This window comes from Brassica napus, chromosome C2, assembly GCF_020379485.1.
Source record: "Brassica napus cultivar Da-Ae chromosome C2, Da-Ae, whole genome shotgun sequence".
Taxonomy (NCBI): Eukaryota; Viridiplantae; Streptophyta; class Magnoliopsida; order Brassicales; family Brassicaceae; genus Brassica; species Brassica napus.
In genome coordinates this window covers 6127134-6142455 of record NC_063445.1, presented here as the reverse complement: position 1 = coordinate 6142455, position 15322 = coordinate 6127134, and the positions used below count along the sequence as shown (strand labels likewise).

General features: G+C 35.2%; 1 protein-coding gene across 1 annotated transcript; it reads left to right on the top strand.

Annotated features, from left to right (window-relative positions):
- Positions 1-1353: 1353 nt before the first annotated feature.
- Positions 1354-7053, top strand: LOC106351652 (putative respiratory burst oxidase homolog protein H). The gene is made up of 13 exons (XM_013791423.3): positions 1354-2181; positions 2587-2749; positions 2830-2992; positions 3445-4248; positions 4356-4454; positions 4575-4690; positions 4855-4957; positions 5068-5177; positions 5313-5472; positions 5563-5736; positions 5939-6067; positions 6476-6554; positions 6702-7053. Exons 1-13 carry the CDS (start codon positions 1737-1739, stop codon positions 6809-6811), a joined length of 2655 nt encoding a protein of 884 aa, XP_013646877.3. The 5' UTR covers positions 1354-1736; the 3' UTR covers positions 6812-7053.
- The last annotated feature ends 8269 nt before the right edge of the window (positions 7054-15322 follow it).

Below are 15322 nucleotides of genomic sequence, written 5' to 3'. Positions count from 1 at the left end.
TTTTTATACAAGATCATCAGTAGACATTTTTTTTATAAATTACATACTCAATATGTTAGTCTAAATCATAATCCTAATTTTTGAAGTGAATTTTGAGCTACCGTTATATCTTGTCATGGGAGGTCCTGGTTGGTTACACAACCGCTAATCATGGCGTTTAATTAATTTTGTATTTGTGTTTTTTTTCTTCTTGAGATTCATTCTTTTGAGCTAATTGTTATTAACAATTTTGGAAACTGAACTCAAACAAGGGAAAGAAATGACTTTGGTGATGATTGGTTCGACTGCGACTGTAGAATTTTAGCTGTAAAAGTTTAGCTGTAGATAAATTGGTTGTAGGTGTAAAGTTGTTACTCTAGATTATTTTTGCAGAGATTTTTTTGTTGTAGTTAAATTTGTTGTAGCTGTAAGCTATAGGATGCAGATATTTTAAAATAAAATATGTGAAATATGTGATGTATATATAAAATAATTATTATTTTTATCACTTAAAATAATTTATATTAATATTTTTTAAAATTATCAAAGTATACTGTTATTTAAAATGTGATATGTATGTAATATTTATTATTTAAAATATTTCAAAAATTTAAAAGCACCCAAAATTAGAGTAAAATATTTATAGATGTTTTTTTTATTATGATTATCTTGTATATTTGATAGGGCAAATCTCCAAAATAGCGCATTTCTAAGTTTATGTCACAAAAATAGCCTTCAAACACTAAAATAACCAAAATAGCATTTTACCTTTTGAAATTTTTTTTTTTTTTTAAAAAAATTTGAAATCTTATCCCAAAACCCCACTCCCCAACTCTAAACCCTAAACCTTAAATCATAAACCCTAAATCCTAAACTCCACCCCTTAACTCTAAACCCTAAACCCTAAACCCCACCCCTAAACTTTAAACCCTAAACCCTAAATCCTAAACCCTAAATCCTAAACCCCATCCCTTAACTCTAAACCCTAAACCCTAAATCATAAACCCACCCCTTGACTCTAAACCCTAATGTCTAAATTAATTTACTATTGGGGTATAAGTGTATATTTATCTCTTTTGATAAAACATTAAGTGTTATTTTGGTCATTTTTATTCTTAGAGGCTATATTTGTGACAATAACTTTTTTTGTGCTATCCTAGTCATTTTCTCTATTTGATATTATAGATATTTTTTTTATTCTACAGTTTCTACAGCTGATAAATGAAAGATGTAGGTTTTTTAACTAAAATACATAAGAAAAATGTTTGTTTTATTTATTTTGCTGTAGCTTTAAAAATAAAAATAAAGCATGATTGGTAAAAATTAATAGAAATTTGATGTAGGTTTTAACTTTGAAAAGTAAAGGTAAAACATGATTGGTAAAGTTTAATAATTTAGAGAAAATAAAACTAAAGTAGGTCGATAAAGTTCAACAAATCACCCTCTTTATATATATGAATTAGTTACAATAAGTCAAATTGATTTTATAGGTCTTTGATTGGTCGTCTCTGTGGTTGACCTGAACAGATGCTTTGCTCAGGATTTTCTATTTTTAGTAATCTCTTCATGCGTATTCATTCCTAACTAAATAAACATAAAAAGATACAAACGATACAAAAATCAGTGCCTCTCCTACTTTTTCTCCTTGTCGAATAATTCGATTAAACCAGAAAAAAACAAGACAAACTAATTGGAAATAAGATAGAATTATAAGATCTCCGACGATTCTTCAATCAATTACTGGTCCTGGAGAAAAAATGATGAAAAATAACAGTCCTAGCGATGAAAAATGGATGTTAGAGAGTGTAGAGATCGATTCAATGGGTGATACTTCGTCCAAAAAGCCAGACATTAACGTCAAGAAGAACGAAGGTGGTCTGAAGAAGACTGCGTCAAGGGGTGTGGGATCGATAATCCGCACGCTGAGCGTTTCGAACTGGAGAAAGAGCGGTAATCTTGGCTCGCCAAGCACGAGGAAAAGCGGTAACCTGGGCCCTCCAGGTGCCCCGGTCCTTCCAAAGAAGGGTCCACAAAGAGTAGAGAGGACAACATCTAGCGCTGCTAGGGGACTCCAGAGCTTACGGTTCCTTGATCGGACGGTCACGGGAAAGGAAAGAGATTCATGGAGATCTATTGAGAACCGGTTTAATCAGTTTTCTGTTGATGGCAAATTACCTAAAGAGAAGTTCGGTGTATGCATTGGTAATTAACGAAACTACCAATAATTGATAGGGCTTGGCAGGACTAACCCTGAAATTTATGGAGTTTGAAACAATTGCTAAACATATAATGTTTTAAATTATTTAGAAGTCAGATGATATATACTTATTAACCATTAATATTTTGGGGGCTATATGCGAATGTTTCTTTTGATATACTCATGACCCGCTTCGGGGATTGGCAGACTAATACCAATGGATATGTACATCTGATTTTCATTTATTTGTGTGTGTGTAAAGGTTAATTCTTTTTGAATGGGTATTTTCAAATTAGATTAAATGTGCATCCATGCATATAAAATAATTACGGACGAGAACATTATAGTATATTATCCCCTTTTTTGTTAGGAAATAAAATGTATAACGTCGATAGTGCATATTTTGGTAGGAATGGGAGATACAATGGAGTTTGCGGGAGAAGTTTATGAGGCATTGGGTCGGAGAAGGCAAATAGAGACAGAAAGTGGTATTGACAAAGAACAACTTAAGCTGTTTTGGGAAGACATGATCAAGAAAGATCTCGATTGTCGTCTCCAGATATTCTTCGACATGTAATTACTTATATAATCTTATACGTATTTTCACATATATCTAAATGTGGTTAGTTTAAACCTTTGCGGTTGTTAATTAGGTGTGACAAGGACGGAGATGGGAAGCTCACGGAAGATGAAGTGAAAGAGGTCATTGTCTTGAGCGCAGCCGCGAACCGCCTTGGGAACCTTAAAAAGAATGCTGCCGCTTACGCTTCTTTGATCATGGAAGAACTCGACCCTGATCACAAGGGATACATCGAGGTTAGCTTTCTTTACTTTTTCAAAATTTATATCCGTTTTGGTTAGCGTCGAAGTCTAGAGAATAGTTTTAACAACGTACTATTATCTATAAATATCCAAAAAATTATGGTGATTATCCGAAAAATTATTTATCAAATTTATCATCTCTTACTGCAAATTTTTTTGAATATACCGTCTGTTCTAGAGATATAGCTGGTCATGAGATTCGGGAAACTATAAACAATTTAGTCAAAGTTTTAACAAAAAAAATCATTACAAATTGGAGGTCTATGTTAATGTAAATCATTTTTAAAATTTGAGGGATCATAGACCAACATTTTACTTACCTATGCCCATAATCGCCATGTCTAGGGTTATCGTTCTTCCGAAAAACTTGTGTGTTTTACTAATTTTTCGCTTTATCTCAAAACATAGAGTTATGTTCTGACCATTTTATAGTTTATATCAAGTAGATGTGGCAGTTAGAAGTGCTCTTAACAGGGATGGTGTCAAACGCTGATACGGAGAAGATGAAGAAATCTCAAACGCTGACTCGAGCCATGATCCCAGAGCGGTACAGGACGCCAATGAGCAAGTACGTTTCGGTGACCACAGAGTTAATGCACGAGAACTGGAAGAAAATATGGGTCCTCACTTTGTGGCTCCTCATCAACGTCTATCTATTCATGTGGAAGTACAATGAATTCATGAGAAGCCCTCTCTACAACATCACCGGACGCTGCGTTTGCGCCGCTAAAGGCTCGGCGGAAACTCTCAAATTCAACATGGCTCTAATCTTGGTCCCAGTCTGTAGGAAAACCCTGACAATGCTTAGGTCATCGTTCTTGAGTCGCATGATCCCATTCGATGACAACATTAACTTCCACAAGGTGATTGCGTATGCTATCGCCTTCCATGCATTGCTACACACGCTGCTCCACCTTTTCTGTAACTACCCTAGGTTAAGTACGTGCTCTTACGACGTGTTCTTGAAATATGCTGGATCTGCCTTGGGACACACGCAACCGAGCTATCTAGGTTTGATGATGACGTCAGTGTCAATCACTGGAGTTTTTATGATTTTTTTCATGGGATTCTCGTTTACGCTCGCGATGCATTATTTTAGAAGGAACATAGTGAAGTTGCCAAAACCGTTTAGCGTTCTTGCTGGGTTTAATGCGTTTTGGTATGCTCATCATTTGCTGATTCTTGCTTATGTTCTTCTCATCCTTCATGGTTACTATCTTATCATCGAGAAGCCTTGGTACGAGAAAACGGTAATTGAAACTATTATATATGCACTTATATAAAATAAATGAATTCTGCATTTCAATTTTTTTGTTTGTTTGTTTGTTTTTCAATTTGTTGATAAATGGAAATGCAGACATGGATGTACGTGGCCGTACCGATGCTGTTCTACGCAAGTGAGAGGCTTTTCTCACGTGTTCTTCAAGACCACAGCCATCGTGTCCACGTGATTAAGGTAATCAAAAGGGTTACTATTTGTTTCTTTTTAAAGAAAAATTACTATATTGTCTATATTAAGTAAAACACATATTTTCATTTTTCCAATATATATTTATTTTCTTTTATCTTATTACAGGCTATTGTATATTCGGGCAACGTTCTTGCACTTTACGTGACCAAACCTCCCGCGTTCAAATACAAAAGTGGCATGTACATGTTTGTCAAGTGTCCTGACCTCTCACAATTCGAATGGTAATCTAAATATTAACAGTCAATGCATTTGTAAGATAAAATTTAAATCAGAATTATGATTTTAGCTTATTTAATTATATTCAACAACAAAATAAGTTAAACCACAATATTTATAATTAATGTTAATACAAATAGTAGTATCGATTATTGTTATTCTTATTTAGGCATCCATTCTCTATCACTTCTGCACCTGGAGATGACTATTTAAGTGTTCACATAAGAGCCTTAGGTGATTGGACAACTGAACTTAGGAACACATTCGCAAAGGTAATTTCTTGTAACTCATTATTTTCAGTACAGCCATCATGATATTTGTCTTTCATGTTACTTATACTCAAGTATACTAAACTATTTTATTATTTCTATTGTGTTTGTAGACATGCGAGCCCCCTCCTCAAGCAGCCGCAAAGCCTAAACCAAATAGTCTTATGAGGATGGAAACAAGAGCAACAGGTGCAAATCCCCACATTGAAGAATCACAAGTCTTGTAAGTGAAAATATATTAAACTAACAATTACTTTGCTATTATATATCAGTTTTTTTCTTCGATATACCTATATGTATGGTTGGGTGCCTCAAAAGTGTAAAAGGCATGTTATAATTAACATTTATTTCACACCAGGTTCCCAAAGATATTCATCAAAGGACCGTATGGAGCTCCAGCACAAAATTATCAGAAGTTCGATATTCTTTTGCTGGTTGGACTAGGGATTGGAGCAACTCCATTCATAAGCATATTGAAAGACATGTTAAACCATCTAAAACCCGGGATTCCCAAAGTTGTAAGTAGTATAAACATTTTTATCCATATATGTGTGAGGTTTAACAAGATGGAAAAAGAGGGACTATATTATGAATATTGGAAAATATAGGGGGAAAAGTACGAAGGAAGTGTAGGAGGAGAGAGCGTAGGAGGTGATAGTATTAGTGGTGGAGGAGGCAAGAAGTTTCCACAGAGAGCATATTTTTTTTGGGTGACAAGAGAACAAGCTTCCTTTGATTGGTTCAAGGGAGTTATGGATGACATCGCCGAGTATGATAAAACCGTAAGTTATCCATCTTAATTTTATTGTTTAATGCATATTGACAAGTTAAATGCATACATGAAAAACTGAAACAGTTTCAACATTCTCATTTCATAAAAATGTAGGTATAAAAAAGCATAAACTATTTTCAAAGTTTTCAGATATGAAATTCTGTAAAAAAGTTTTAAAAGCCTACTTGTTTTTTTTTTTTTTTTTCTGGCAGCATGTGATTGAAATGCATAACTACTTAACAAGCATGTACGAAGCAGGAGATGCAAGATCTGCTCTAATCGCTATGGTTCAGAAACTTCAACATGCCAAGAATGGTGTTGACATTGTCTCCGAAAGCCGGGTAAGTTTTCAAATTTTTATAATCATAAATCACCAAAAACGAAGTGTCCGCTCTAGCTGTCGCTTTAGCATTTTGGGGTTTAAAAAGTATATAATCATTTGCCATTTTATATAGTTCAATCGGTACGGTATCTTAACTAAATATTTGAAGGGATTTGGAAAAGAAAGTGTTCATGTTAAGAGAATTAATCACTTCAGTCGTTGACAAAAATACTAGTCCAATCTAACTTTCTGTTTGTGTTCAATCTTAAACATATAAAGGCCAAATGACACTTGTTGGTGTGGATTAAGCACTCTTAGGCAATAATTACACATGTATCTGACAATTTATTTTATTTAGCAAAAAGCAAATATTTTAATAATTTAATTTATTAATTTATTAATTTTAACTTCTTCAAATAAAATTCAGATACGAACACATTTCGCAAGACCCAACTGGAGGAAGGTTTTTTCTGAATTGTCAAGCAAACACGAAGCATGTCGAATAGGTAATCACTTGTTAGTAATTCTTATTTTTATTGTTTATTTTCTGAAAGTTCATTATGTTGTTCATAAAGTTTCTGAAAATTCTTACTTAAAAACTATTTTATTTATATGATTATACCTGCATGCAATTCTTGACATGTTTCTTTCAGGCGTGTTCTACTGTGGAAGTCCAACACTGGTTCGACCACTTAGAGATCTTTGTCAGGAGTTTAGTCTCGAGTCATCCACTCGTTTTACTTTCCATAAGGAAAACTTTTAACCAAAACTACATTTTTGGTAAGCATGTTAAGTTTTACGTACCAAAACTAATCCTATTACTATTATTGAACTAAAGAAGCCGATTTTGATGATCACATTGTAATTAGTTGGTGACTTAATGTAAAGTAATCATCCCGTAAAATGTACAGTAACATTTTGATTAAGCAAAAACCTCGAGTATATTTTGCTTAAATTGTTTGAATATCAAACATTTGTGCTTTAATTTCTTTTTCTTCTCTTAGTAATCTTTTTGATTGTTGCCAAAACTCTCAGAAATGGACATTTTAAAATGTTCATTTTATTTATTGAACCAATTCTTTTTAATAAGCTAATATTACATATACAAAAGGTACAGAAATAAAAAATATTAAAAATAGAATTATAATTTAGTTTTAATTAACTATTTAATCTACCTGATTTTGATTTCCTTTTCTTAATTAACGTACCCCTCATGTATCATGTATGGATAGGAAATGCAATTTGATATTAGGAAAAGTTTCTATATCGTGACAAAACATATATGTACGACAGTTTTGTTTTAATATTTGTTTCTTGTTTTGCTACTGTAGTTTTCTCAAGGTTTAAATTTTCACCAATTTTTATGATGCATACGACAAATCCACAAGCGTAATTTTTTTTTTCAAACATAACACAGATTTGAGTACTAGTGTGAATTTGCTATAGTTAACATTTTTAAAACAAAACGAATGTGCAGAAGAGTAGGTAACATGAGAACGAAGTGTAAAGGAGAGAGTCCAACATGTTAAGCAAAACGTAGTTTGTACGTAGGCTAAATCATTGAGATATCCATCTTCTATATATATTTATGTATCTTATAACATATATTCTATTGAGTTTGCATTACTTCTAAAAATAGATACACGAACAAACAACTATTGCAAAATTTGCATTACTTCTAAAAATATTCCTTGGCGATTAGAACTAATCATGTTACCTGCATACTTGTTAACTGAACGAAAGCCTTTCACCTCCAGCAAGTAAACCATAGTGATACGGACATATTTGAATTCAATAACTGTATAATCCCAAGGAATACTCTGCTATTTAAAAAATTGATTAAAGCATCTTAATAAGCATTATTCATCAGTTCTATTCAAAGATTATTAAAAAAAGTCTTTAGAAAAAAGATTAAGAAGAAGAGTTGATTATATTTAACGCTAATTGTGCAGGTGGAATTTTGGTTACTCTTACGGGAAACTCATATTTTCTTAGAGAACTTTATAATTATTCCGATCTTTATATGTTCACGTAAAAGGTGGCTAGTTACTGTCTACACTGATCTACATATATGTGCGTATTGTCTAATATATGTATACACACCTAAATCCATTATACTATATTTTATATGTAGCCTTAATTAGAAATCAAGGTTGGTGCAACTACAATATATATGTACAAAAATAAATAAGAGAAAAACATGTTCAATACAAATACGTACCCTCCAATCTAATCAATCTCTCTTGACATCATGTGAACATCTTACGCGTATTGATTCGTGAAAAATGCTAATTGTTATAATGTCAAATCTAATTATTATGTTGGGAAAATTGTTTTTTTTAAGCAAAAAATGGTAACTATATCCCGCTAAACTAATCTCATATACTTTATATCCTATTAGCTAATTATTTCCAAAATGACAATAATGCCCTTAATTTCAATTATAAATTCAAAATTATAATTAACAAAACAATAATTAAATATTAAAATGTAATAAATAATTAAAGTAATTAAAATTAAAAAAAAATAAAAATCTAAATAAATAAAAAACCTAAACCTATACTTTTTGTCCCACGATTTTTTTTTAATTTTGTTTTCTGAAAATGAATTTTTCATATATGGAAACTGAATATTCCCATATTTTCCGGAACAAATTATTATTATCTGTAGAATACAATAAATCTGTAGAACTCGATTTCTACAGGTTTTTAAATTCATAGTAATGTGTAGATTTCAATTTCTACAGATTTTAGATTTACAGTAAATCTATAGGTTTTTAGATTTTTTCGTAATGTGTAGATTTCGATTTCTACAAATTTTAGATTTATATTAATCTGTAGATTATGATTTCTACAGATTTTAGAGCGATAGGTTATGAGCGGAATATGTATTCTAAATATTTTTAGAGTACTATTATTTACGTAAATCACGTATTATAAACATAGTAGATTCAATGAAAAAGTGAATTTCATTTTCTACTTCGTAGAATGCAAATTCTACTTTATATAGAACATAATCTGAAATTATGATTTAAATATTTTTAGAACTGGAAAAAAATACCACTAAGTTTATATAGGTGTTTCATTAGTATTAACTATTTTCCAAAAAAATTTGTTTGTAATACTATATATTTGATTTATTTTCAAAAATACTAAAAGGCATTATAGGCAGAAATGATACAAAATAGAAATTAGTCTAATGGGACATAATTACCATTTTTTAGTCAAAAAAAAAACAATTTCCCCCATGTTGTTTTAGCATATCTAAGTCTGAATTTGGTTTGGTTTTAACATTAATTTTATACCCAGAAGAAAAACTTACATACTGATACTAATATAACTTTGTTCAAAAACGCGGCCGCCTTGCCGCCTAGGCGTTGTTTGGAGGTTGACCGAAGCGAATATGCCCAAACCGGTGTAGCTAGGCGTTGACCCGTGTAACACCGCCTAATTCCTGCGTTGACCGCCTAATTTCCGCCTAATTCCCGCATAGACCGCCTAAGTTTTTTTTCCCGTCTGTATAAAGTTAAAACACGGTTGATTATTTTTTACTCATTATTGACAGATTTTGTGTAATTATTCATTACTAAATAATTTCAATTAGCTATCGAACCCAAAACAAACACATAATTACTCCATTTAAAAAAATTTCGTACCAAACACGCCATAATCTAAATGTTCGACGAATCAAAAAAAGTGTTTAAAATTATATATAAAAAATTATATAATTATGTCTAACAACATGTGTCATCATGTTTAAAATTAACTAATTATATTATAAATATATTAAATTGTATTTAAAACTAGGTCCCACGTAATCTTCGAGTACTCTCCGATTCGGTAACTCGCTAGGCATGAGATTGCTGACTGACTAGCGCCTAGCGTAGTTCCGAACGACAATATATAACCATTAACTCTAAGGATAACAAAACTGGAACAAGAGATACCATTACAAAGGATGTGTGCACCAACCAAAATACAATTCAAGGAGAGACGAAGAAGCCATCGGATTTAAGTCTGAGTTTAAGTGTTTTTTTTTGCTAAGAGATATAAGTCTGAGTTTAAGTTCCATATAATGCTAAGTAATAGTATATAATATCAAATCTAGTGTGTGTGTGTTTAATTTAGCATGTCTAAGCCTGCCTTTAAGTCCAATAATTTCATCTTGTTAGTAGACTACCAATTCATATATGTATTCATTTAATATTGTCTGTAAATCAAAGACTAATTTAGGTTTCAACTTAAGATTGATATTTAGTTGGTAAGTTGAAGAATGCACATTGTGTTTAAATTGGAGATCGTTTGAAACTGGTCTGATGTCTGAATACTTAGAAGACCAAATATTTTTAGTTTAATGTATTAGATCATAACTATAGTTGAAATCGTTATAGAGATATCGGAACTTCGTTATCAAATAATTTGGGAGATAATTACCCGGAAAAATAGTTTTTGAAATGCCCCTGACTGAAATAAAGATCTCGAGTGTCACGGGACAGAAACATGCCTAGTTAAATAAATATATATAGCTATATTTACTGTTATTGATTGTGAGTTACCAACTAAAATATTGTTAAAGACATAACTGTAAAAACTCACAAATCGTTTGAAGTTTGAACTACATTTCTACATCATTTGTTTAAAAAAAAAAATCCTTTTCAAGATGTTATAAAGAAAAACTATATATTTTAATTACCGACTTCTCATAGTTACGGGATAAGTTGAAACCTACTTGTCAGCAACCTTGTCTACATCATAATTTTTTATTGTAAATTTGACTTTTGATACCCTAAAAATGAATACTTGCTACTGTCAAATTTAACAGTTGTAATTGTAATATTTGAGATTCAATCCAGATGACCAATTTACACTTTACTCTTATGACTTTGATATTAAACTAAGAAACAAGTGGGTTTTGATTAGCAATAGTGACGCAAGTAACAAGTAGACTAGAGATTTAAATTCAATTCAATTAAAAAGCCAGCCTAGGGTATTTCATCGGGTGTCAATGTTGAGCGAAACATTTATTCAAGCGCGTTGAAATGCAGTTTAGAACTCGGATCACTCAGCTGGAACAACCCACTGTCGTGGTATTGCTCCCTTTGCAGATCGATCCTGTTTCCTAAGCTCTCGCTTGGAACAAGGCACGATAACAAGCCTTGCGAGATCATGTCCGATATGTTCACTTAAAACCCTAATATCTACTCTCGCTGATTAGGGATATGAAGCTCATTCAATATATCAAGCTATCTCCTACGCGGTTAGCTAGGTAATTAATCTTAAAATCTAACATTAAGTGATCAGTTTAATGCAAGCAGTAAGAACAATATGAATGAAGAATAAATGAGATCGCTTATTTATGTTTAGCTCACACGAATGACACCCTAAAACCCTAAGCAAGCTTAGCCGACTACTCGATCATTATGCAAGGTAACACAGACATGATTTCTGAATAATACTGCATAGAAAATAGAGTAGAAAGACAAGGGTTCAGGATGGTCTTCTCGTGATGAGAGATGAGGACTTCTCCCTTACAAGTTGCTAAATCGCCAAAATAGAGTTCTAGTCTCTTGTAAAACTAGCGTAAGAAAAATAGAAATGATAGCATAGGCTTTTTATATGGAGGCGCCGGTGGTAAAGAGAAAGGAGAGAAAATCTAGGGCAAACTCCTGAAATCTTGGAGGTTTCCTTAATAGTCGGGAACATTCAGTCGCTTGCTCTCTTTGGGAACAACCTTCGGATTGATCCGACTGGCTGTTCTGTGTTAGATATTCCAAAATGTCATCTTCCTTCATGGCACTCTCTTCTTTACTCTTTCACCTGCTCCAGACCTGGAATGATATCAAATAAGTACAAATTAGGACTGAGAATTAACTCAAAACACGCATAATATGTTGTCAGAAACACCATATATCAATTCCCGCAGACTTAGATCCTTTTTTGTCCTCGAACAAGGCAAAACCTCAAGAACATGGAAAAGGGGTTGAGAGAGAGTGGGAACTCGCTTATCTTCAATAACCATACTCTTACTACAAATCTCTGAACCATACAAGCTGTAGACTAGGACCACACACTCTTACCAGAACGCCTATGATCGCTGTTCGAAGATCAGCTCCATACTCTGTATCTCATACCTGAAAAGGGTACACTCTCGAGACAAAACTCCTTAAATTCAATTAAGAGCAGCGTGAGCCTCTCATCACAGGCACTATTCAGGGTAGACGGACTAGGCGTGGAACAGGCTATATATATATATATATATATATATATATATATATATATATTTTTTTTTTTTATATATGGTGGAGCTAAGAGTGTTTAGGGGCTACCAAATTTGAAGTGGATGCAGGATATTGCGCAAAATAGCAAGAGAGGATGAATCCATTGACGCCCACAACCCTTACTCGTCTCTCCTTTTCTCGGAGCAACTGCTCTCCCTTTCGGATCAACCGTGGGACTGTTCTGCACGTCTTGCCTTCCTTCACATACTCCTCTAAAATTGGTACCAACTCCTTACTCAACCTTCCCAGTGGCGTGTGTTCTCAGACTCTCCCCCCCCCCCCGTCCTTTTTTTTTTACATAGGATACATATGAGGTGATGGGATTGCGAGGGAGAGGCAACGGATGATGCTTCACAGCTACTGGTGGTTTATTTTTTATTTTTTATTTTTGGGTGCTCACTAGTTGCCATTGTTCCTCTGGTTAGAACATGCACTCATCAACTGTTCTCTTGTCAGAACATGGTCTCATCGACTGTTCTCTTGTTAGAACATGGTCTCACCGACTGTTCCCTACATGCTTGATCTCTCCCCTTCTGAATGAATGAGAGAGACGAGTAAGAGGCTGCGTCGATCCTTCCCTCTCCGACTTTTTTGCACATATCTGCACATATGACACTGAAAAATAGAGTGCATGAGGGTGAAATAAAGGCTTAGGCGCAAGGTGGGAACTAGCTAAAGATGAGCTAGCCACTTATGATCAGCAAGATTGGTAAAAAAGATAAGAAGTCCTGAGTGTAGGTCTCGTTTCCCTTATCCAATGCCCATAACAAGAAGAATTTCAGTCAAGATTAGGTTCAATTTAGGTGGAGTTAAGTCTACCCAGTGTAACCTGATCGGTTGAAAACTCCTGGAGAGTCAAATGAGGTAAGTCAGGAGTGTTCCAGGTCCAACTGTGGGTCTTTCGTCACTGCTAAGATCACTGGATAAGAATGTTAGACCACGAGGCGGTTAAGAGATCAACACGTAATAAGGTCCTAATTCCCCATATAGTTTTAACTGACTCGATAAAACATCAAAATGACGCAAGGGCTGACTCAGAAATAAAGACATAGAGTATCAGCACACAACAAGTGCTTCCCCCAGATTTAATTTACACCATCCCTGGTGTGAAACCAAATCGAGGTAAGCCAAATAACAACACAAAGCATAAAAATAAAGAGTTCAGATGGATAGAACAATAGATAGAGAATAGTCCTTGCGGACTCAGTCGGACTTGCCGCTCTTTGCTGGATCAAGCGAGCATCTATTGCGCGAGCGATGAACTTGCGCAGTTGAAGGTGTTGTTCCCATAGGTTCCTTTCCTAGACGGTGTGATCGTAGAGTCTGCTCTGCTGGTGATTTTCTCTGGGTGTCTCCGCCAAGACAGCCGCCACTAACGAAATGGATGGAGTATCCTCTTCATGAGGCTGTTGTTCTTCCGCTGCGAATCCACCATCCATCGGCGATAAGCCTGATCATCTGCCACATCTGCGAGTTCTCCGAGGTCATATGACCTGTCTGCTTCAAGGGTAATGTCCTCCACATCATCCATTTCCGCATCAGGTGCAGGGGCACGAGGGTCGGCGCATAAAAGCTCAGTTGGTGGGAGGAAACAGATATTGTCGAACACCCTGAAGTTAGTGAGCTCAGGGTGAGGAAGCTTGGTGAACAGCTGGTTACCCTCCTCGTCGTAGAAGTTGTATGTATCCTCGTCTCGCATAATGTGGCAAGCCATTAGGTACTTGAGGTCGAGGTACTGAATCTCTGTGTTCACCTTGTACCTAGTTAGATCAATGCCGAAGTGCTTGAATAGTGGTGTGAGCAAACTACCGCTTCTGTCTTTCTTGTTCGAGCCGTGCAGCAGACAGAGCCTCCTCTAGCAAAGCATGGTGATGAAATGAAAGCATGGATTCTTCTAGACCTTCTGAATTGGAATGCCAGACCCTGAAGCGCGGATCTCATCCTCAATACCTGCATACAGGGTTTGCAGCTCCCCGTTTGTCACTTTGGAAGTCTGATCCTTGGCGAACAGGAGGTTTGAAATGATCTTTGCAATGACTCTAAGTGTCGGGTTCCTGATCTGCGACTGGTAGGCCTTGCCAGGTGTGAAGTTCCCATTCGCAATGAAGTCCCAGAAGGCGTTTGATGGGGCAAACTTTTTCGCCACTGCTACCCCTTTCGGCTCATTCACGATCTCATAAATTTCATTGAGTTTGTCGAGGGACAGTGAGCAATACTCTCCATCAGCCATGAATGAGAAAGAGCAGTTGGCGTAGGAGGGCGCAGAGGAGTCCTCGTAAGTAATGGTGGCAGTAGCGAGCACTTGGCGGGCAAAGTCTGGGTAGAGCTCATGTGCCTGATAACAGAGGGGAGCTATCCCCATTGCTTGCAATGTTTCGAACAATCCCTCGTCGATCCCGAGATCAGCAAGAGTTTCAGCATGGTCGAAACGAGTAGGTAGGATGAGGAGGGAGTTGTAACGCCCAGCTGTTTCCTTATCCCACCCCTCGCAGTTAAAGTCTAAAAGCATTGGGCTGTTGAGATCAATCGGTTCACCGTCTTGTTCACGAGGCCATGGGTAGGACGCAGAGGTCGGTTGTTGTCCTCGCGGCGGTGGCGTGTTTTTTGCGAGGTTCACCCTTGTTCTCTTGGCCGATTGCTTAGTGCGTGGCATCTGCAAGGCGAACAAAGGTTTATTCTTTAGTTCCATTTTAGTTGCACAGAAGAAAAGGAATCAAACAACTTCCACTTCCTCCTTATGCAACTCATAATTTCTTCAACATGACAAGATCCACAATAAACAATAAACATATCAACAGCTCAACTCATTAAACCAATTCAACTTCTCATAAATCAAATCAGATCAATTGAGATCAGGACACATCAAAACGGTTCAAGCAATGGAGAAGTGAAATCGCAAATCGCTAAAGTAAAAGAAAACATGAGTTCATCTTCTAACTCAACTCTAACAGCAAATGGGGAGATCAAAATCAAGTCATTCTCAACAAGAATCGATCA

Coding starts and splice junctions, on each gene's coding strand:
- LOC106351652 (XM_013791423.3), top strand. CDS start 1,737: ATGATGAAAAATAACAGTCCTAGCGATGAAAAATGGATGTTAGAGAGT. Junction 5,178..5,312: donor ATTGAAGAATCACAAGTCTT/GTAAGTGAAAAT, acceptor ATTTCACACCAG/GTTCCCAAAGATATTCATCA. Junction 6,068..6,475: donor ACATTGTCTCCGAAAGCCGG/GTAAGTTTTCAA, acceptor AATAAAATTCAG/ATACGAACACATTTCGCAAG.